Below are 22601 nucleotides of genomic sequence, written 5' to 3'. Positions count from 1 at the left end.
TACCAGCAGTAGCTTTTCTGATCCACTTATCTAATTCCACACCAAATAAAGCCTCACCAGTAAAAGGTAAACCTTCCACTCCCCTTTCTGACTCAGCATCCGCTGTCCACTGACAAAGCCATAAGGCTCTGCGGGCGGAGATTGACATGGCCGATATCCAAGAGTTAATTAGACCAATCTCCCTGGTAGTCTCACACAAATAAGCTGCTGATTCCTGTATGTGTTGTGTTAAAGTAACCATTTCATCCAGGGAACAACCCTCCTGGATACCTGTTATGAGGTTCTCAGCCCATTTCTCGATGGCCTTAGTAACCCAGCAGCCCACAATGACAGTTTTTAGCATTGTTTCTATCTTACGGTCTGAGGAGTCTTTTAAAGAGGTAGCCCCCGGGACCGGAAGTACAATTCACCCCCCCTGTTTAGAGATCAAATCCTCTACAGACTGCCGAAGTGCTTGTCTGTCTTGTCAGGCACCAGCCAGTTCAGAGGAAATATCAGTCATCACACTTTGTAATGTGGACAGCCAAACTGGTGCCGGTTCTTGTGACCTGCTACCAGACTGTGACTCAGACTCAGTACACTGGTCACAAATATGTGACCTTTCAGATGTCTGTGTAAACTTATTAGAAAAACATAAGTAATAATAAGAATTTACTTACCGATAATTCTATTTCTCATAGTCCGTAGTGGATGCTGGGAACTCCGTAAGGACCATGGGGAATAGCGGCTCCGCAGGAGACTGGGCACAAAAAGTAAAAGCTTTAGACTAGCTGGTGTGCACTGGCTCCTCCCCCTATGACCCTCCTCCAAGCCTCAGTTAAGATACTGTGCCCGGACGAGCGTACATAATAAGGAAGGATCTTGAATCCCGGGTAAGACTCATACCAGCCACACCAATCACACCGTACAACTCGTGATCTGAACCCAGTTAACAGTATGATAACCGCAGGAGCCTCTGAAAAGATGGCTTCCAACAATAAACAACCCGATTTGTTTGTAACAATAACTATATACAAGTATTGCAGACTATCCGCACTTGGGATGGGCGCCCAGCATCCACTACGGACTATGCGAAATAGAATTATCGGTAAGTAAATTCTTATTTTCTCTGACGTCCTAGTGGATGCTGGGAACTCCGTAAGGACCATGGGGATTATACCAAAGCTCCCAAACGGGCGGGAGAGTGCGGATGACTCTGCAGCACCGAATGAGAGAACTCCAGGTCCTCCTCAGCCAGGGTATCAAATTTGTAGAATTTAGCAAACGTGTTTGCCCCTGACCAAGTAGCTGCTCGGCAAAGTTGTAAAGCCGAGACCCCTCGGGCAGCCGCCCAAGATGAGCCCACCTTCCTTGTGGAATGGGCTTTTACAGATTTTGGCTGTGGCAGGCCTGCCACAGAATGTGCAAGTTGAATTGTACTACAAATCCAACGAGCAATCGTCTGATTAGAAGCTGGAGCACCCAGCTTGTTGGGTGCATACAGTATAAACAGCGAGTCAGATTTTCTGACTCCAGCCGTCCTGGAAACATATATTTTCAGGGCCCTGACTACGTCCAGCAACTTGGAGTCCTCCAAGTCCCTAGTAGCCACAGGTACCACAATAGGTTGATTCATGTGAAACGCTGAAACCACCTTAGGGAGAAATTGAGGACGAGTCCTCAATTCCACCCTATCCGAATGAAATATCAGGTAAGGGCTTTTATAGGATAAAGCCGCCAATTCTGATACGCGCCTGGCTGAAGCCAGGGCCAACAGCATTACCACTTTCCATGTGAGATATTTCAAATCCACTGTGGCAAGTGGTTCAAACCAATGTGATTTTAGGAACCCTAAAACTACATTGAGATCCCAAGGTGCCACTGGAGGCACAAAAGGAGGCTGTATATGCAGTACCCCTTTGACAAACGTCTGAACTTCAGGCACTGAAGCCAGTTCTTTCTGGAAGAAGATCGACAGGGCAGAAATTTGAACCTTAATGGATCCTTATTTTAGGCCCATAGACAATCCTGCTTGCAGGAAATGTAGGAAACGACCCAGTTGAAATTCCTCCGTAGGGGCCTTCTTGGCCTCACACCACGCAACATATTTTCGCCAAATGCGATGATAATGTTTTGCAGTTACATCCTTCCTGGCCTTGATCAGGGTAGGGATGACTTCATCTGGAATGCCTTTTTCCTTCAGGATCCGGCGTTCAACAGCCATGCCGTCAAACGCAGCCGCGGTAAGTCTTGGAACAGACAAGGTCCCTGCTGGAGCAGGTCCTTCCTTAGAGGTAGAGGCCACGGGTCCTCCGTGAGCATCTCTTGCAGCTCCGGTTACCAAGTTCTTCTTGGCCAATCCGGAGCCACGAGTATCGTTCTTACTCCTCTCCTTCTTATGATTCTCAGTACTTTTGGTATGAGAGGAAGAGGAGGGAACACATATACCGACTGGAACACCCACGGAGTTACCAGAGCGTCCACCGCTATTGCCTGAGGGTCCCTTGACCTGGCGCAATATCTGTCCAGTTTCTTGTTGAGACGGGACGCCATCATGTCCACCTTTGGTTTTTCCCAACGGTTTACAATCACTTGGAAGACTTCTGGATGAAGTCCCCACTCCCCCGGGTGGAGGTCGTGTCTGCTGAGGAAGTCTGCTTCCCAGTTGTCCACTCCCGGAATGAACACTGCTGACAGTGCTATCACATGATTTTCCGCCCAGCGGAGAATCCTTGCAGCTTCTGCCATTGCCCTCCTGCTTCTTGTGCCGCCCTGTCTGTTTACGTGGGCGACAGCCGTGATGTTGTCCGACTGGATCAATACCGGTTGACCCTGAAGCAGAGGCCTTGCTTGACTTAGGGCATTGTAAATGGCCCTTAGCTCTAGGATATTTATGTGAAGAGACGTTTCCATGCTTGACCACAAGCCCTGGAAATTTCTTCCCTGTGTGACTGCTCCCCAGCCTCTCAGGCTGGCATCCGTGGTTACCAGCATCCAATCCTGAATGCCGAATCTGCGGCCCTCTAGAAGATGAGCCTTCTGTAACCACCACAGGAGAGATACCCTTGTCCTTGGAGATAGGGTTATCCGCTGATGCATCTGAAGATGCGATCCGGACCATTTGTCCAGCAGATCCCACTGAAAAGTTCTTGCATGGAATCTTCCGAATGGAATCGCTTCGTAAGAAGCCACCATTTTTCCCAGGACTCTCGTGCACTGATGCACTGACACTTGTCCTGGTTTTAGGAGGTTCCTGACTAGCTCGGATAACTCCCTGGCCTTCTCCTCCGGGAGAAACACCTTTTTCTGGACTGTGTCCAGAATCATCCCTAGGAACAGTAGACGTGTTGTTGGAATCAGCTGTGATTTTGGGATATTTAGAATCCACCCGTGCTGACGTAGCACTCCCTGAGACAGTGCTACTCCGACCTCTAACTGTTCCCTGGACCTTGCCCTTATCAGGAGATCGTCCAAGTAAGGGATAATTAATACGCCTTTTCTTCGAAGAAGAATCATCATTTCGGCCATTACCTTGGTAAAGACCCGTGGTGCCGTGGACAATCCAAACGGCAGCGTCTGAAACTGATAATGACAGTTTTGTATCACAAACCTGAGGTACCCTTGGTGAGAAGGGTAGATTGGGACATGGAGATAAGCATCCTTGATGTCTAGAGATACCATATAGTCCCCTTCTTCCAGGTTCGCTATCACTGCTCTGAGTGACTCCATCTTGAATTTGAACCTTTTTATGTAAGTGTTCAAAGATTTTAGATTTAAAATTGGTCTCACCGAGCCGTCCGGCTTCGGTACCACAAACAGCGTGGAATAATACCCCTTTCCCTGTTGTAGGAGGGGTACCTTGATTATCACCTGCTGGGAATACAGCTTGTGAATAGCTTCCAATACTGCCTCCCTGTCGGAGGGAGACGTTGGTAGAGCAGACTTCATTTGAAAAGACGGTGTCTTTTTCTGCTGAGAGGTGACCTGGGGTAAAAAGGTGGATTTTCCAGCCGTTGCTGTGGCCACCAGGTCCGATAGACCGACCCCAAATAACTCCTCCCCTTTATACGGCAATACTTCCATATGTCGTTTGGAATCCGCATCACCTGACCACTGTCGCGTCCATAACGTTCTTCTGGCAGAAATGGACATCGCACTTACTCTAGATGCCAGGGTGCAAATATCCCTCTGTGCATCTCGCATATATAGTAATGCATCCTTTAAATGCTCTATAGTTAATAATATACTGTCCCTATCCAGGGTATCAATATTTTCAGTCAGGGAATCCGACCAAGCCACTCCAGCGCTGCACAGCCAGGCTGAGGCGATCGCTGGTCGCAGTATAACACCGGTATGTGTGTATATACCTTTTAAGATATTTTCCAGCCTTCTATCAGCTGGTTCCTTGAGAGCGGCCGTATCAGGAGACGGTAACGCCACTTGTTTTGATAAGCGTGTGAGTGCCTTATCTACCCTAGGGGGTGTTTCCCAACGTGCCCTAACCTCTGGCGGGAAAGGGTATAGTGCCAATAATTTATTAGAAATCAGCAGTTTTTTATCGGGGGAAACCCACGCTTTATCACACACCTCATTTAATTCATCTGACTCAGGAAAAAACCACTGGTAGTTTTTTCACACCCCACATAATACCCTTTTTTGTGGTACTTGTAGTGTCAGAAATGTTCAATGCCTCCTTCATTGCCGTGATCATGTAACGTGTGGCCCTACTGGACATTACGTTTGTCTCGTCACCGTCGACACTGGATTCAGTATCCGTGTCAGGGTCTGTGTCGACCATCTGAGGTAACGGGCGTTTTAGCGCCCCTGACGGTGTCTGAGACGCCTGAACAGGCACTAATTGATTTGTCGGCTGTCTCATGTCGTCAACAGTTTTTTGCAAAGTGCTGACATTGTCACGTAATTCTTTAATTACTACCATCCAGTCAGGTGTCGACTCCCTAGGGGGTGACATCACTAACACAGGCAATTGCTCTGCTTCCACATCATTTTCCTCCTCATACATGTCGACACAATCGTACCGACACCCAGCACACACACAGGGAATGCTCTGATAGAGGACAGGACCCCACTAGCCCTTTGGGGAGACAGAGGGAGAGTTTGCCAGCACACACCAGAGCGCTATATATATACAGGGATAACCTTATATAAGTGTTACTCCCTGTTATAGCTGCTGTATTTATATATTAGCTGCCAATAGTGCCCCCCTCTCTGTTTTACCCTGTTTCTGTAGTGCAGGACTGCAGGGGAGAGTCAGGGAGCCGTCCTTCCAGTGGAGCTGTGAAAGAAAATGGCGCTTGTGTGCTGAGGAGAAAGGCTCCGCCCCCTTCACGGCGGCCTTTTCTCCCGCTTTTTTCAGGAAACTGGCAGGGGATAAATGCATCCATATAGCCCAGGAGCTATATGTGATGCATTTTTTTTAGCCATATAAGGTTTTTATATCGTTTTTATTGCGTCTCAGGGCGCTCCCCCCCAGCGCCCTGCACCCTCAGTGACCGGAGTGTGAAGTGTGCTGAGAGCAATGGCGCACAGCTGCAGTGCTGTGCGCTACCTTATTTGAAGACAGGAACGTCTTCTGCCGCCGCTTTCTCCGGACCTCTTCGCTCTTCTGGCTCTGTAAGGGGGCCGGCGGCGCGGCTCCGGGACCCATCCAGGCTGAACCTGTGATCGTCCCTCTGGAGCTAATGTCCAGTAGCCAAGAAGCCCAATCCACTCTGCAGTCAGGTGAGTTCGCTTCTTCTCCCCTTAGTCCCACGATGCAGTGAGCCTGTTGCCAGCAGGACTCACTGAAAATAAAAAACCTATTTAAACTTTTACTTCTAAGCAGCTCAGGAGAGCCACCTAGCTTGCACCCTTCTCGTTCGGGCACAAAAATCTAACTGAGGCTTGGAGGAGGGTCATAGGGGGAGGAGCCAGTGCACACCAGCTAGTCTAAAGCTTTTACTTTTTGTGCCCAGTCTCCTGCGGAGCCGCTATTCCCCATGGTCCTTACGGAGTTCCCAGCATCCACTAGGACGTCAGAGAAATAAAAAGATTAAAACATTTAAATGAAGAAAAACACTGGAGCCCTCCAGAGTGTGACCGGTTCTGAGGGCACATTTTTGTAAACTGGTCTGATGGGAGTGGGCATAGAGGGGAGGAGCCAGCACACACTATGTTGAAGAAATTTAAAGTGCACTGGCTCCAATGGATCCATCTATACCCCACTGTAATTCACCATCCCAGTATCCCCTATGGATGCTAGAGAAACACCAATTGATTATATCTATATATATATATATATATATATATAAATAAAGAGGTTTCTTGTTTAACGCAATAAGTTTAAAAAAAAAAAATAGTCTAAAATTATAAAATAGCTTGTGTTCCTTGGAAGGAAAAATAGGAATTTAATACCTACCGTTAATTCCTTTTCTCATAGTCCGTAGGGGATACTGGGATGGACTTCGTACCATGGGGGTATGGATCGGGTCCATTGGAGTGTGCTGGCTCCTACTCTCTATGCCCCTCCTGCAGACTCAGTCTAGGAAAACTGTGCCTGAGGAGACGGACATACTTTGAGAGGAGGAAAACAGATAAGTAAGCGGTGAGTAACAAACCAACACACAACAAAACAAGAGGATAGCCACGCTAACCACAACAGAAAAATAGGGACAGCAACAGCAGACCCAACCAAGAACATACAAGAAAAATGCTTGCAGGAAAACACAAAAGCACAGAGGCGGGCGCCCAGTATCCCCTACGGACTACGAGACAGGAATTACCGATAGGTATTAAATTCCTATTTTCTCTAACGTCCTAGGGGATACTGGGATGGTCTTAGTACCATGGGGAAGTCCCAAAGCGCCCAGACCGGGTGGGAGAGTGCCGAGACGCCTGCAAAACCGAGTGACCAAACTGAAAATCCTTAGCAGCCAAGGTATAGAACTTGTAAAACTTTACAAATGAGTTTGAACCAGACCAAGTAGCTGCTCGGCATAACTGCAAAGCCGAGACACCACGGACTGCCGCCCATGAAGAACTCACCGACCGTGTGGAGTGGGCCTGAACAGATCTCGGCAGCGGCAAGACTACCGAAGAGTAAGCCTATTGGATTGTCAGACGGATCCAACGAGCAATGGACTGGTTTGAAGCAGGACAGCCAATCTTGGCCGCATCATAGAGAACAAACAACGAGCCAGATTTCCTGTGACGAGCTGTCCGATTGACATAAATCTTCAAAGCCCGAACCACGTCCAGGGACTTTGGCGTAGCCTAAGTGTCCGACACCACAGGCTGATTGATGTGAAACGCCGACACCACCTTAGGTAAAAACTGCGGCCGACTTCTGAGCTCCGCCCTATCCTCGTGGAACACTAAATAAAGGCTCTTATAGGATAAGGACCCCAATTCCGAGACACGCATTGCAGAGGCCAAAGCTGATAACACGACTTCCAAGTCAAATACTTTTTGTCCACCCAGTGTAAAGGGGGGTACACACGGAGAGATCAGTGTTTAAAATCTAAGCAATATGACTAGATTGCTTAGATTTTAAGCACGGATCTGTCGTGTGTATGCCCCGCAGCGATAGCGATGAGTGGCCCCGCGCACCGCTATCGCCGGTGCTAGCTTGAGCCTGCATGCAGGCTCAATCTAGCGGGTCGCTCACTTAACCTGTGTGAAGTGAGCGGCCCCCCGTCCGTCCCTCGCTCAGCACATCGTGCTGTGCTGAGCGGAGGGAGAGATGTGTGCTGAGCGGTCTGTGTTAAAATCATTCAGCACACATCTCTCCCGTCTCCCAAATCGGACTGGAGAAAGGTCAGGACCAAATTGAGATCCCACGGAGCTGTGGGAAGTACAAATGGTGGTTGAATACGAAGGACACCTTTCAAGAATGTGTGGACCTTCGGGATAACAGCCAACTGCCTCTGGAAGAAGATAGACAAGGCCAAGATTTGAACTTTAATGGAGCCTAAACGTAGGCCCATATCCACACCTGCCTGCAGGAAGAGTAAGAACCGGCCAAGATGAAAATCCACAGTAGAATACTGTCGACCCTCACACCAAGAAACCTATTTCTTCCATATGCAGTGGTCATGTTTAGACATGACCAACTTCTTGGCTTGGACCATAGTCGAGATAACCTTGGCGAGAAGCCCTTTCCTGGCTAAATCTCCCCTTCAACTTCCAGGCAGTCAAACTAAGCCGCGGTAAGTCTGGATAGATGAACGGCCATTGCAGAAGAAGATCTTCTTGAAGCAGCAGAGGCCAGGGTTCCTCGAGGGACATGCCCACGAGGTCCGCGTACCAGGCCCGGCGAGGCCAATCCGGGGCAATCAGAATAGGCTGTACGCATTCCCTTTTTAGAACTCCGGGAAGGAGAGGAATCAGAAGGAACACATAGATGAACTGGTAAACCCACGGAGCCGTCAGAGCGTCCACCGCGGCAGCCTGCGGATCCCTTGTCCTGGAACAGTAGCGATGCAGCTTATTCTTGAGCTGAGAAGCCATCATGTCGATCAGCGGGCAGCCCCACTGTTGAAACAATAGCTGAAACGCCTACGGGTGAAGGCCCCATTCCCCTGAATACAGATCGTGTTTGCTGAGGAAATTTGCTTCCCAGTTGTCCACTCCCAAAATGAATATTGCCGACATGGCCCTGTCATTGCGTTCCGCCTAGAGGAGTATCCTGGACACCTCTCGCATTGCGGCCCTGCTTTTCGTTCCTCGGTTTATGTATACCACCGCCGTGGCACTGTCCGACTGTAAATAGCGCAGCGATCAGGCTAAAAAACGGCAGTTCTGCGCATGCGTATGTGGCGCAATGCGCACGCGCGACGTACGGGCACAACGAACAATGCAGTTTTGCACAGGGTCTAGCGATGCATTTCAGTCGCACTGGTTGCCGCAGAGTGACTGACATGAAGTGGGCGTTTCTGGGTGGCAACTGACCGTTTTCAGGGAGTGCTCGGAAAAATGCAGGCATGCCAAGGAAAACGCAGGCGTGGCTGGGCGAACACTGGGCGGGTGTGTGACGTCAAATCCGGAACTGAATAGTCTGAAGTGAAGTGATCGCAAGCGCTGAGTAGATTTTGAGCTACTCTGAAACTACACAAAAAAAATTTCCCAGGTGCACTGCGATACAACCGTTCGCACTTCTGCTAAGCTAAAATACACTCCCAGTGGGTGGCGGCATAGCGTTTGCATGGCTGCTAAAAACTGCTAGCGAGCGATCAACTCGGAGTGACCCCCAAAATCCCTTGTTTCGGAGCAGAGGAGGAACTGGAATAATAACCTGCATATGTAGCAGTTTGTGGATGGCGTTTGCAAGGTAACTCTTGCTACAGGTGAAGCTGGTAAGCCTCGAATTGAAGAATCTGTGAGGACGGAGTGCTTGAAACTCTAACTGGTACTCGTGAGAGATTAAGTCTCTCACCCATGGGTCCCGGCAGGACTCCGCCCAAACCTGATCGTAGTATTGGAGTCGAACACCCACCTGAAAGTCCCCCTGCAGCCGGGGCCAACAGTCCCCGGAGGGCTTCGTTAAGAAAGACCCTGAATTCTGATCCAGAGATCCAGCGCCGCTGGTCTGCGAGATTTACTTCGAATTCCTCTAGCTGCTTTTGAGGCACCCGTGGCCCTGCCTCTAAATCTGGCCACACGGAAGGACTGTACAGAGGGGCCGGGGTAAGCATGTCTAGCTGGAGGAGCCGCACACAGTAGACAGGTAGCTTGTGAAATCCACTTGTTTAGTTCCTCACCAAACAAAGCCTCCCCCGTGAAGGGAAGGTCCTCAATGCCCCTTTTTGAATGAGCGTCCGCTGTCCACTGTCGGAGCCATAGCGCTCTGTGAGCCGACACCGCCATAGCAGTAGAGCGTGAATTGATTAGGCCTTGTGATCCAGCCACAAGCAATGGTGGGTCTCTGTGTGACTCTCACTGCAGTGATTTGAGCGTAGTGTCGATTTTACTATCAGCAGGGTCTTTTAAGGAGATAGCACCAGGTACAGGCAGTACAATCTTACATGACAGCCTGGACACTGAGGAATCCAGGGCAGGAGGATTCTCCCACACCTTCCTATCCTGAGGGGGAAAAGGGAGGGAGGTTAGCAACCGCTTAGGGGTTTGAAATTTCTTGTCAGGAATAACACACGTCTCTTTAAAAAGTGTGTTTAATTCCTTTGAGACAGTAAAGGTGGAAGTAGATTTAGGTTTTACATTAAAAAATGACTCCTCATCAGGTTCTGCCTCCTTATCAGAGATATTCAGGACCTCCCTGATAGAAAAGATAAGGGCATCCACACCCTGAGACAAAGTACTGTCTCCCTTATCAACCTCTACTTCCCCCACCTCCAAATCTTGTATCTCATCATCAGAGTCAGACTGGGGTTGAGAAGCAGGTCTGAAGTGTGAATCAGAAAATCATCCATAGATTTTTTTAAACACTTGTCTTTCCTGCCTGGCAGTAGCCAGTTCAGATGAGATGTTAGAAATCATCCCCTTAACTGAATCCAGCCATTCTGGTTCCTGTGTGCTGCTTCCCTGAGAAGGGAGACTGCACTGAGTACACAACAGATTACCCCTGGGGTAGGGGAAAATAAGAATTTACTCACCGGTAATTCTATTTCTCGTAGTCCGTAGTGGATGCTGGGAGCCCGTCCCAAGTGCGGATTGTCTGCAATACTTGTATATAGTTATTGCTTAACTAAAGGGTAATTGTTATGAGCCATCTGTTCAGTGAGGCTCAGTTGTTATTCATACTGTTAACTGGGTATAGTTATCACGAGTTGAACGGTGTGATTGGTGTGGCTGGTATGAGTCTTACCCTGGATTCCAAATCCTTTCCTTGTAGTGTCAGCTCTTCCGGGCACAGTTTCCCTAACTGAGGTCTGGAGGAGGGGCATAGAGGGAGGAGCCAGTGCACACCAGATAGTACCTAATCTTTCTTTTAGAGTGCCCAGTCTCCTGCGGAGCCCGTCTATTCCCCATGGTCCTTACGGAGTACCCAGCATCCACTACGGACTACGAGAAATAGAATTACCGGTGAGTAAATTCTTATTTTCTCAGACGTCCTAGTGGATGCTGGGTACTCCGTAAGGACCATGGGGATTATACCAAAGCTCCCAAACGGGCGGGAGAGTGCGGATGACTCTGCAGCACCGAATGAGCAAACTCAAGGTCCTCCTCAGCCAGGGTATCAAACTTGTAGAATTTTGCAAACGTGTTTGACCCCGACCAGGTAGCAGCTCGGCAAAGTAGTAATGCCGAGACCCCTTGGGCAGCCGCCCAAGAAAGAGCCCCCTTCCTCGTGGAATGGGCTTTTACTGATTTAGGATACGGCAGTCCAGCCGCAGAATGTGCAAGGTGAATCGTGCTACAGATCCAGCGAGCAATAGTCTGCTTAGAAGCAGGAGCACCCAGCTTGTTGGGTGCATGCAGGAGAAACAGTATTTTCTGACTCTAGCCGTCCTGGAAACTTAGATTTTCAGGGCCCGGACTACATCCAGCAACTTGGAAGCCTCCAAGTCCCGAGTAGCCGCAGGCACCACAATAGGTTGGTTCAAATGAAACGCTGATACCACCTTAGGGAGAAATTGGGGACGAGTCCTCAATTCTGCCCTGTCCCTATGGAAGATCAGATAAGGGCTTTCACACGACAAAGCCGCCAATTCTGACACCCGCCTAGCCGAAGCCAAGGCCAAATATATATATGACCACTTTCCACGTGAGCTACTTCAACTCCACGTTCTGAAGTTGCTCAAAACAATGTGATTTTAGGAAATCCAACACTACGTTGAGATCCCAAGGTGCCACTGGAGGCACAAAAAGGGGGCTGAATATGCAGCACTCCCTTAACAACTTCTGAACTTCAGGCAGCGTCTTTCCTAGCCTTTAACAGCGTAGGAATCACTTCATCTGGAACGCCCTTTTCCGTTAGGATCCGGCGTTCAACCGCCAAGCCTTCAAACGCAGCCACGGTAAGTCTTGGAACAGACAGGGCCCCTGCAGTAACAGGTCCTGTCTGCGAGACAGAGGCCATGGGTCCTCCGAGATCATTTCTTGTAGTTCCGGGTACCAAGTTCTTCTTGGCCAATCCGGAACTACGAGTATAGTTCTTACTCCTCTCTTACTTACTATCCTCAGTACCTTGGGTATGAGAGGAAGAGGAGGGAACACATAAACCGACTGGTACACCCACGGTGTCACTAGTGCGTCCACAGCTATCGCCTGAGGGTCTCTTGATCTGGCGCAATACTTTTTTAGCTTTTGTTGAGGCGGGACGCCATCATGTCCACCTGTGGCCATTCCCAACGGTTCACAATCTGCGTGAAGACTTCTGGATGAAGTACCCACTCTCCCGGGTGGAGGTCGTGCCTGCTGAGGAAGTCTGCTTCCTAGTTTTCCACACCCGGAATGAACACTGCTGACAGTGTTAGCACGTGATACTCCGCCCATCAGAGAATCCTTGTGGCTTCTGCCAACGCCATCCTGCTTCTTGTGCCGCCTTGTCGGTTTACATGGGCGACAGCCGTGATGTTGTCTGACTGAATCAGCACCGGCTGGTTTTGAAGCAGGGGTTCTGCTTGCCTTAGGGCATTGTAAATGGCCCTTAGGTCCAGAATATTTATGTGTAGGGAAGTCTCCTGACTCGACCATTGTCCTTGGAAGTTTTTTCCCTGAGTGACTGCTCCCCAACCTCGGAGGCTTGCATCCGTGGTCACCAGGACCCAGTCCTGAATGCCGAATCTGCGGCCCTCGAGAAGATGAGCACTCTGCAGCCACCACAGAAGAGACACCCTGGCCCTCGGGGACAGGGTGATCAGCCGATGCATCTGAAGATGCGATCCTCACTTGTCTAACAGGTTCCACTGAAAGTTCCTTGCAAGGAACCTGCCGAAGGGAATTGCTTCGAAAGAAGCTACCATCTTTTCCAGGATTCGCGTGCAATGATGCACCGACACCTGTTTTGGTTGCAGGAGGTCTCTGACCAGAGATGACAACTCCTTGGCCTTCTCCTCCGGGAGAAACACCTTCTACTGTTCTGTGTCCAGAAACATGCCCAATATCACCAGACGCGTCGTAGGAACCAGCTGCGACCTTGGGATATTCAGAATCCAGCCGTGCTGTTGTAGCACTTCCTGAGATAGTGCTACTCCGATCAACGACTGTTCCTTGGACCTCGCCTTTATAAGGAGATCGTCCAAGTACGGGATAATTATAACTCCCTTCTTTCGAAGGAGTATCATCATTTTGGCCATTACCTTGGAACACACCCTCGGTGCCGTGGACAGACCAAACGGCAACGTCTGGAATTGGTAATGGCAGTTCTGTACCACAACCTTGAGGTACTCCTGGTGAGGTGGGTAAATGGGGACATGTAGGTAAGCATCCATGATGTCCAGTGATACCATAATATCCCCCTCTTCCAGGCTTGCAATAACCGCCCTGAGCGATACTATTTTGAACTTGAACTTCCTTATATAAGTGTTCAAGGATTTCAAATTTAGAATGGGTCTCACCGAACAGTCTGGTTTCGGTATCACAAACATTGTGGAATAGTAACCTCGTCCCTGTTGAAGGAGAGGAACTTTGATTATCACCTGCTGGAGGTACAGCTTGTGAATTGCCGCCAGTACTACCTCCCTTTCCTTGGGAGTAGCAGGCAAGGCTGATTTGAGGTAACGGCGAGGGGGAGACGTCTCGAATTCCAGCTTGTATCCCTGAGATACCTGTAGAACCCAGAGATCCACCTGTGAGCGAACCCACTGGTCGCTGAAGTTCCGGAGATGGGCCCCCACCGCACCTGGCTCCACCTGTGGAGCCCCAGCGTCATGCGGTGGACTTAGTGGAAGCAGGGGAGGATATTTGTTCCTGGGAACTGGCTGTCTGGTGCAGCTTTTTCCCTCTACCCCTGCCTCTGGGCAGAAAGGACGCGCCTCTGACCCGCTTGCCTTTCTGAGGCCGAAAGGACTGTACTTGATAATACGGTGCTTTCTTAGGCTGTGAGGGGACCTGAGGTAAAAAGGTCGACTTCCCAGCTGTTGCTGTGGACACGAGGTCCGAGAGACCGTCCCCAAACAATTCCTCACCCTTATAAGGCAAAACCTCCATGTGCCTTTTAGAATCAGCATCACCTGTCCACTGCCGAGTCCATAATACTCTCCTGGCAGAAATGGACATTGCATTAATTCTAGATGCCAGCCGGCAAATGTCCCTCTGTGCATCTCTCATATATAAGACTACGTCTTTAATATGCTCTATAGTTGGCAAAATAGTGTCCCTGTCAAGGGAATCAATGTTATCAGACAGGGAATCAGACCATGCTGCTGCAGCACTACACATCCATGCTGAAGCAATAGCAGGTCTCAGTATAGTACCTGAGTGTGTATACACAGACTTCAGGATAGCCTCCTGCTTTCTATCTGCAGGCTCCTTTAAGGCGGCCGTATCCTGAGACGGCAGTGCCACCTTTTTTGATAAGCGTGTGAGCGCTTTGTCCACCTTAGGGGATGTCTCCCAGCGTAACCTATCCGTTGGCGGGAAAGGGTACGCCATTAGTAACCGCTTAGAAATTACTCGTTTCTTATCTGGGGAACCCCACGCTTCTTCACACAATTCGTTTAACTCATCAGATGGGGGAAAAGTCACTGGCTGCTTTTTCTCTCCAAACATAATACCCTTTTTTGTGGTAACCGGGTTAATGTCAAAAATGTGCAACACATTTTTCATTGCCGTAATCATACATCGGATGGCCCTAGTGGATTGTATATTTGTCTCATCCTCGTCGACACTGGAGTCAGACTCCGTGTCGACATCTGTGTCAGCCATCTGAGGTAGCGGGCGTTTTTGAGCCCCTGACGGCCACTGAGATGCCTGGTCAGGCGCGGGCTGAGATGCCGGCTGTCCCAAAGCTGTGTCATCGAACCTTTTATGTAAGGAGTTGACACTGTCGGTTAATACCTTCCACATATCCATCCACTCAGGTGTCGACCCGGCAGGGGGTGACATCACACTTATCGGCCCCTGCTCCGCCTCCACATAAGCCTCCTCATCAAACATGTCGACACAGCCGTACCGACACACCGCACACACACACAGGGAATGCTCTGACTGAGGACAGGACCCCACAAAGTCCTTTGGGGAGACAGAGAGAGAGTATGCCAGCACACACCACAGCGCTATATAATCAGGGATTTACACTAACACAAGGTGATTTTTCCCTGTAGCTGCTTTACATACACAGTTTTGCGCCAAAATTTAGTGCCCCCCCTCTCTTTTTTACCCTTTGAGTCTGGAAACTGCAGGGGAGAGCCTGGGGAGCTGTCTTCCAGCGGAGCTGTGAAGAGGAAATGGCGCCAGTGTGCTGAGGGAGATAGCCCCGCCCCTTTCTCGGCGGACTTCTCCCGCTCTTATATGTATATTATGGCGGGGGGATTTTTGCACATATATAGTTTTTTAGACTATATTATGTGCTGTTTGCCAATGTAAGGTACTCTAATTGCAGCCCAGGGCGCCCCCCCCCCCAGCGCCCTGCACCCATCAGTGACCGGAGTATGTGGTGTGCATAGGGAGCAATGGCGCACAGCTGCAGTGCTGTGCGCTACCTTAATGAAGACCGGAGTCTTCAGCCGCCGATTTCCAGGATGTTGTTCTTGCTTCTGGCTCTGCAAGGGGGACGGCGGCGCGGCTCCGGGTCCGGACGACCGAGGCTGGGCCTGTGTTCGATCCCTCTGGAGCTAATGGTGTCCAGTAGCCTAGAAGCCCAAGCTAGCTGCAAGCAGGTAGGTTCGCTTCTCTCCCCCAAGTCCCTCGTAGCAGTGAACTGTTGCCAGCAGATCTCACTGAAAATAAAAAAACCTAACAAATACTTTCTTTACTAGAAGCTCAGGAGAGCCCCTAGTGTGCAACCAGCTCGAGCCGGGCACAGATTCTAACTGAGGTCTGGAGGAGGGGCATAGAGGGAGGAGCCAGTGCACACCAGATAGTACCTAATCTTTCTTTTAGAGTGCCCAGTCTCCTGCGGAGCCCGTCTATTCCCCATGGTCCTTACGGAGTACCCAGCATCCACTAGGACGTCAGAGAAAACTTTGTGCTACAGGACTGACATACAGCTTTCTTGCAAGACATTTTTGATACAGCAGAACACACACACGGGAGCAGTGAAATAACACAATAACCCAGAGAGCCTGGATGGCGTGAGACAGAGGGAGAAACCAGCTTTTACACTTTTGCCTCAACAGCTAAAGCAGTGCTTTGCCAGGCAGTAACTAGAACCTTAGATAAGGAAACTAGTTGTAACAGACAGTATATTGCTTCCCCCCCCCCCCCCCCCCCCCACTACAAACCCCCCTTGGTACCAGTTTAAGGTGCTTTAGAGGGTCCTTGGAGGAGCAGCGCTTCCCTGCTTGCAGACTGGACTCTGATGCAGCAGGAAATGGCGCCTCTGAGCTGCTGGTCCCGCTCTCCAGGAAGCCCCGCCCCCTTAATGGCACGCGGTGTCCCTGTATTATTTATACTGGCAAGTCTCACATATTTACAGAAAACGTGGTTAAAACCCCTTTTCTGTGTCAGCGCCAGTGTGGCTATTTGCAGCAAGCACCGCAGCGCCGATGCCCGCCGCACCCTTATGCCGCCATCTGAACCGGGCTCCCGCTAACCAGGACCTCGATTCCTGTACTCACCAACCCAGCTACTTCAGCTGTTAGGGGTGGCGGCATGCTGTTAGAGTGCGCGTTCATCCTGGGGGCGAGAAAAACACAACCTCAGGAGCTAGCGTCCTGTCAGCGGGGATCCGGACCATTAACCCTTCAAAAGGTTGGTACCGGTTCTCCCCCTAAGTCCCATGACGCAGGCAGACTAGTGCCAACCAGCGCTGCCTGAAAATAACAAATTAAAATAAAGTTTTTGAAGAAAACGCTCTAGAGAATGCACCCGGCTCCTTGGGCACATTTTTCTAAACTGAGTCTGCAGGAGGGGCATAGAGGGGAGGAGCCAGCACACTCTGAAGAATTTTTAAAGTGCCAGGCTCCAATGAACCCCATCTATACCCCCATGGTGCTAAGACCATCCCGGTATCCTCTAGGACGTTAGAGAAAAAACATTTAAATATATAAAAATGTTGGTATGTATTCAATTTGGGGGGACACACACACACAAAGACTGCAGCTTTAACCAAATTCTGTATTTTCCACTCTTTTCTCTGTCTCATGTCCCAAACCATATTTAATTTTTTTTTTTCCAAAGAAAATTGAACAAGTAGTTGAATCTATTGGTCAGTATTCTTGCAAGTAGCATATCTGGATTTGTTTGAATATTTTCCCCCTGTGTGCAGTCCGGAAATGTACACTGCATTTTCTTACAAGAGAAGGAACATTTCCTTGGGCAGTGAGAACATACCTATCTGCTTTGCCAACATAACACAAATTATTCCTTCATTCATTACATCGCTCTGATTTTAACTCCTATTTTCCTATAGATTGTAAACACGTGAGCCAGACCCCCTTACCCATTCCGCCAAACATATATGATGTATGAATCTAGAGAATCTATACAGACAGAGAACAATTTTAATGATTACCTCATCATCATTAACCAGCTCTTTTTTGACCACCTTCATTGCATAGATGCGTTCTGTCTTCTTTAATCGTACCAGCAGAACCTTTGCATAGCTGCCTCTTCCTATGACTCTGAGTAGGTCAAAATCCTGCAAGCCCAGGCTGGAGGGGGCCTTATCGCTGTCGCCACTGTTCCTAGCCTATAAAGAGATCAAGATCAAAAAGGAGCTCATAAAAGCATATATTTCATGTTGAACACCTTTTTGTAGCTATTGAGACAATTGCTACAGCGGACGATGACTATGGAAGAATGGTTTTCATGAAACAACGTTTAGGACAAAGAGAAGCTGTCCAACAACTAAGAAACACAGGATGTATTCTTGTAAGGATATTAAAGATATCCACGTTTCAGACTAAGAAAAAAAAATGATAATAGGGTGCTCATACAATGAGCCAGCTGCATTCATTTTATTACTTTCAAAATCAGGTTCTGTACGCAGCATGAATGCATTCTGAAAAAGTGGGTTACTGCATAAATTGTTCTAGCTAGAGCACAGAACTGGCTGACTAATCAACGGTCTAGAAGAAGTCACAAGCAGGAGTTTCTATGGGACTGACTAATGGATGGACCAATGTCAGCTTCCTCCCAGCTTAGGACAATGCCATATTCCATGGTAAAGAGTGACCACCATTTTTTTTTAGTTATTATAAGGAGGGTGAAAACATTTGATTTTATACTCACCATAGAATCCCTTCCTTATACTCCATCTGGGAGACACTATAGTCTTGACTATGGGTTAGTGGGCTGGCACAGGAGTATAGGCACTAAAATGTTAAACGCTAAATCCGCCTTTGCTCCAGCACATATAACCCCTCCTACCTCCACTTAAACTCAGTTTTCTGTATAAGCAAGCCTTGGAGGAACAAGCACTAGAGCTATGTAACATGGAATAACATGAACATAGTTACAACCAGGGAGGATCGGAGTGTCCCCAGATTGATTACATGGAAGGGATTTTACAGTGAATATAAGATCAAATTTCCTTTTACATGGGGACACTCAAGTCTTGACTATTGGACCTCATAAAGCAAGCCTAACAATGGTGTGCACTATCCGGCAAAGCTGCATATAAAGGTATGAAACCGGTAACATTTGATAAAGCACAGAAGACCAGATCGCTGCTCTGCACAAATGCTCAACCAAGTCTCCGTCATTTATCGAAGCATACAAAGAAAATTACAGATTGCAAAACCTTCTTATATGTCCTTTTAAACTTAAGGAATATTGCAGGCTCATAGACTGCATCAGCTAACAGCTGGATCCTGCCTAAATTCTAATGAAATAGTGCAGGAGAAAAACACACAGAAATCTACAGAAAAATAATAAACCTGCCTTAGCTTTAGAAAAATAGTACAGAATGATTAACAGAAAATAGGTGTACCAATGCTAAATCAGTCTACGATTAAAAAAGCAGATGCTACCCTAGCAGCAGTAAGGAAGCATAAATGCGCACAGATACTGCAAACACTTCCTGTGTGGCTGAATACTGCAGGAGAGTGGCGGCGTTACCCGGTCTTGGAACACCCTTCAGATGGCACAGTGTACTGTGTGAATGTGTGGCAAAGCGTTGCAGGCCAGCGCTACTCTCATAGTAGGCTGTCACTGTCTACTAGCTCTCCCTAGCTTCTTTTCAGGTATGGTTTCTGTAGGTAAAGTCATGGACCAGGGCTGCCATCAGAAGGAGGGGGGGGGGGGGAACACTGTAGTCCTGGGCCCAGACAGTCAAGGGGGCTCGGCCGACTGCAGAGTTAACTGCTAATTAATCACCCTCACACAGGACAGCGGTGGCCAGAGAGTGATATGAATTACTCATCACACAGCTACTGTAAGCTGTGCGATAAGTCATCTATTAATTAAAGCTACAGCAGCATTCTTTTAAATCAGAAGCACTGATCACAGGCAGGTTTCACCTCTCAGGACCCTACCAAATAAGCTTTCCTTCTTCAGCTCTGCCTCCATAGTTCCTCCATCTGCAGCTCTCCTCCTCTTCTACAGTGAAGATGGAAACATCTGCCCATCTGTCCCCTTTACTAACCCTGCCTCTGTCTCCCTACTACATCTGTGTGACTGCCCCCTCCTCACATCTGTGTCTCTGCCCCACCATATCTGTGTCTATGCTCCCCCCATTTCTGCGTCCCTGCCCTGACCTGTATCTGTGTCTCTGCTCTCCACGTTCTGTCTCTGCCCAAACCCCACATCTTTGTCTCTGCCCCCTCATATCCATGCCTTTGCATGTGTAGTGTTCACTGTAGGTGCAGGGTGCTGATCAGTGAGGAGGGCATATTTACATTTTGAAGGGCTGCAGAAGTGATACATCATGTCTAAAATCTTGTCTTCTAAAATGTAAATATGCCCTCCTCACAGATCAGCACCCTGCACTTAGAGGGGACACTACATGTGGGGCACATCAGTACCATGGAGAGAGCTCATTACATGTGCTTGCTCACACCTCTGTGTCTACCAGGCCCTTGTTGTACAGGGCCCTGTGATTTCTGATGGCAGCCCTGTGACCTGGATGCTCATAGCTAATGACACGGTGACACCGCGCCCCCCCCCCCCCCCCCCCATCCCCCCACTTTAGGAGCTGGTCACAGCACATGATAGAGAAGGGCACACTGAGCTCTGTAACCAGTTTCTAGAGTGCTGAAAAGATAGGAAAAATAATACAGACCTAAGCTAACTAGAATGTGCCTCACTCCTAAGGAACTGAGGGGCAGATTTATTAAGCCTGGTGAAGTGATAAAGTGGAAGGTGATAAAGCACCAGCCAATCAGCTCCTAACTGTCATTTTTCAAACCCAGTCTGACATGGTAGTTAGGAGCTAGTACTTTATCACTTCACCAGGCTTAATAAATCTGCCCCTAAAAAACAAAAACAAAACTCAGAGGATGGGTAAGAGTAGGAAGCGTTATAGATGTACTGGAGTGGGGGCAGACTTGGCTTTTAACCTTTTAGTGCCTACAAACTAACCCATAATCAAGACTAGATTGTCCCACAGATAGGATATAAGTGGAATACTTAGTCAAATGGACACAAAGTCTGGGATAGGATAGCTAAAGACTGCAAAACACCTGAGAGAAGACAGTTTAACATATTAATTACTTTAAGTATGTATGTATGTATGTATGTATGTATGTATGCACGCACGCACAGAGAGCATTGTGAAGGTCATTGATATACTTTTTATATATTGCATGTGAATGGTCCCTTCCACCATTTACATGGCAATCAGTTCTAAAAGAAAACCTATTAGGAGTCTGACAATCTTCTGTAAATGGTTAATTCAAACAAAACGAAAAAAGTTTAGTTATGTATGGAGCTTAAATAGCTAATATAAGAAAACAACGTTGCACTAAGGGGGATATCCATTTATCCCCGTTAAAACATCGGGTCTGAAAAACGGCTGTTTTCGGCTGTTTATCTGACTTTTTTTCCGATGTTTCACCGATTTTTTTTTTACAGGCTATCCTGTTAAATTCTCGGATGAAAACGGGGCTGTTTTCGGGGACTCTGCTTTGCCTGCCGGAGGCAGGTGAAACAAAATCCCTGATAAGCCGATGCGTGCCGCGGCTCATTGGGGCTAATTAGATAGTCCCCGGCGGGACAATTAGACCCGGTAAAAAAACGGGGCTAATTGGATATCCCCCTAACTGTGAATAAGTCATCTGCTGGATATGTCACGGACAATGACAGTAACTGTCCCAAGCTGCTCAGCCTTGTCCTTTCATTTTGTGTGTCTGAATAAAGCTTAGTGGGCGACCACGTTCTTGTGCTGTGAATTTCCTATTGACGTGAAAGGGGATCTCATGGGAGAAGGGAGCACCAACAATCAACCTACTTTAAATAGACCTAGAGGAGTGTGTGTCATGCTAGTGTGGGACCATTATACCAGTGGTCCTGGCAAGACAGATCTGTCTCCCCTGTAACGGACTATTGTTATTTAGACTATGATCTTGGCAAAGGAGGGGAATCTCATTCCAGGATACACTTATCTCCTTTGTTTTAGTACCCAAAACCTAATTGTCCCACGTTATCTCCTGCTTGTTACAGACACTGATTTTCTTCCTACTACAGTATAACATGACATTTTAATATTGATCTAATCGTGAAAACTGAGGGACGTGTCAGTTAAGGTCAATACTAGCATGTAATCTATGTTCCAGCTATCCAGTGATCAGCAACAAATCAATCTCTAGATGGTACGTACGTACGTACATACGTTCAATCCTCAGACTACTATACACACATGTTAAGCGGGTGAGAAGTGCTTATTTATTTCTTATACAGAGCAGTAAATTCCTTTGCGCTCTACAATTGGAAACAAAAGTCATAAAACAAAACTAGGTAATAACAGACAATGATGGAGATAGGAAGCATTGGGTAGGAAATGCCTGCGTTTGGGATGCTGGCGGTCAGAAGACCGACAGTGGCATCCCGATGATAAGAATCCAGATACGGGCAAGGTAAGTATAGTCACCTTACCCCAATGCCCCCCTAACCTCCAACCCCGCAGCCTAAACCTAACCCTCCTTCCAACACATCCGCTTAACCCTAACCCTCCTCTGTGGTGCCTAAACCTAACCCTTCCTCCGCTGCAGCCTAACCTTGACCCTCTCCCGGGGTGCCAAAACCTTACCCCCCTCCCCACAGATTAACCTTTACCTCCTTTTCCAGAGCCTAATCCTTACTCTCCCTCCACAGCCTAAACACTTGAAGGTTTGGAGACTAGAGGAGAGTCTTATTGTGCAAGGGAGGGCTTTCCACAGAATGGGTGAAGACTGAAGAAAGTCCAGCAATCGGTAATGGGAGCGAATAATGAGTGTGGGTGAGAGATGTAGAAATTGTGAAGAGTGAAGAGGTCGGGTTAGGATATAGTTTGAGTTAAGTGAAGAGATATACATAGTTGTAGTTTGGTTAATGGCCTTGTGTGTGAGTAAAAGTATTTTATATTGAAAACGGTAAAAATACAGGTAACCAATGGAGGGACTGACAGAGCGGATCCGCAGGAG

General features: G+C 48.2%; 1 protein-coding gene across 3 annotated transcripts in view; it reads right to left on the bottom strand.

The window, feature by feature from the left end:
• PRKCI (protein kinase C iota) overlaps positions 1-22601 on the bottom strand; it is a 418248-nt gene that overhangs the window by 90467 nt on the left and 305180 nt on the right. For all 3 annotated transcript variants that reach the window (XM_063916222.1, XM_063916220.1, XM_063916221.1), the window contains one exon: positions 17555-17731. In XM_063916222.1, the coding sequence (XP_063772292.1) occupies positions 17555-17731 (177 nt within the window). The remainder of the gene's footprint in view (positions 1-17554; positions 17732-22601) is intronic.

The sequence above is a fragment of the Pseudophryne corroboree genome, chromosome 4 (assembly GCF_028390025.1).
Source record: "Pseudophryne corroboree isolate aPseCor3 chromosome 4, aPseCor3.hap2, whole genome shotgun sequence".
Classification (NCBI taxonomy): Eukaryota; Metazoa; Chordata; class Amphibia; order Anura; family Myobatrachidae; genus Pseudophryne; species Pseudophryne corroboree.
Note: the sequence above shows the minus strand (reverse complement) of the source record. Positions and strands in the feature narration are given on the sequence as shown.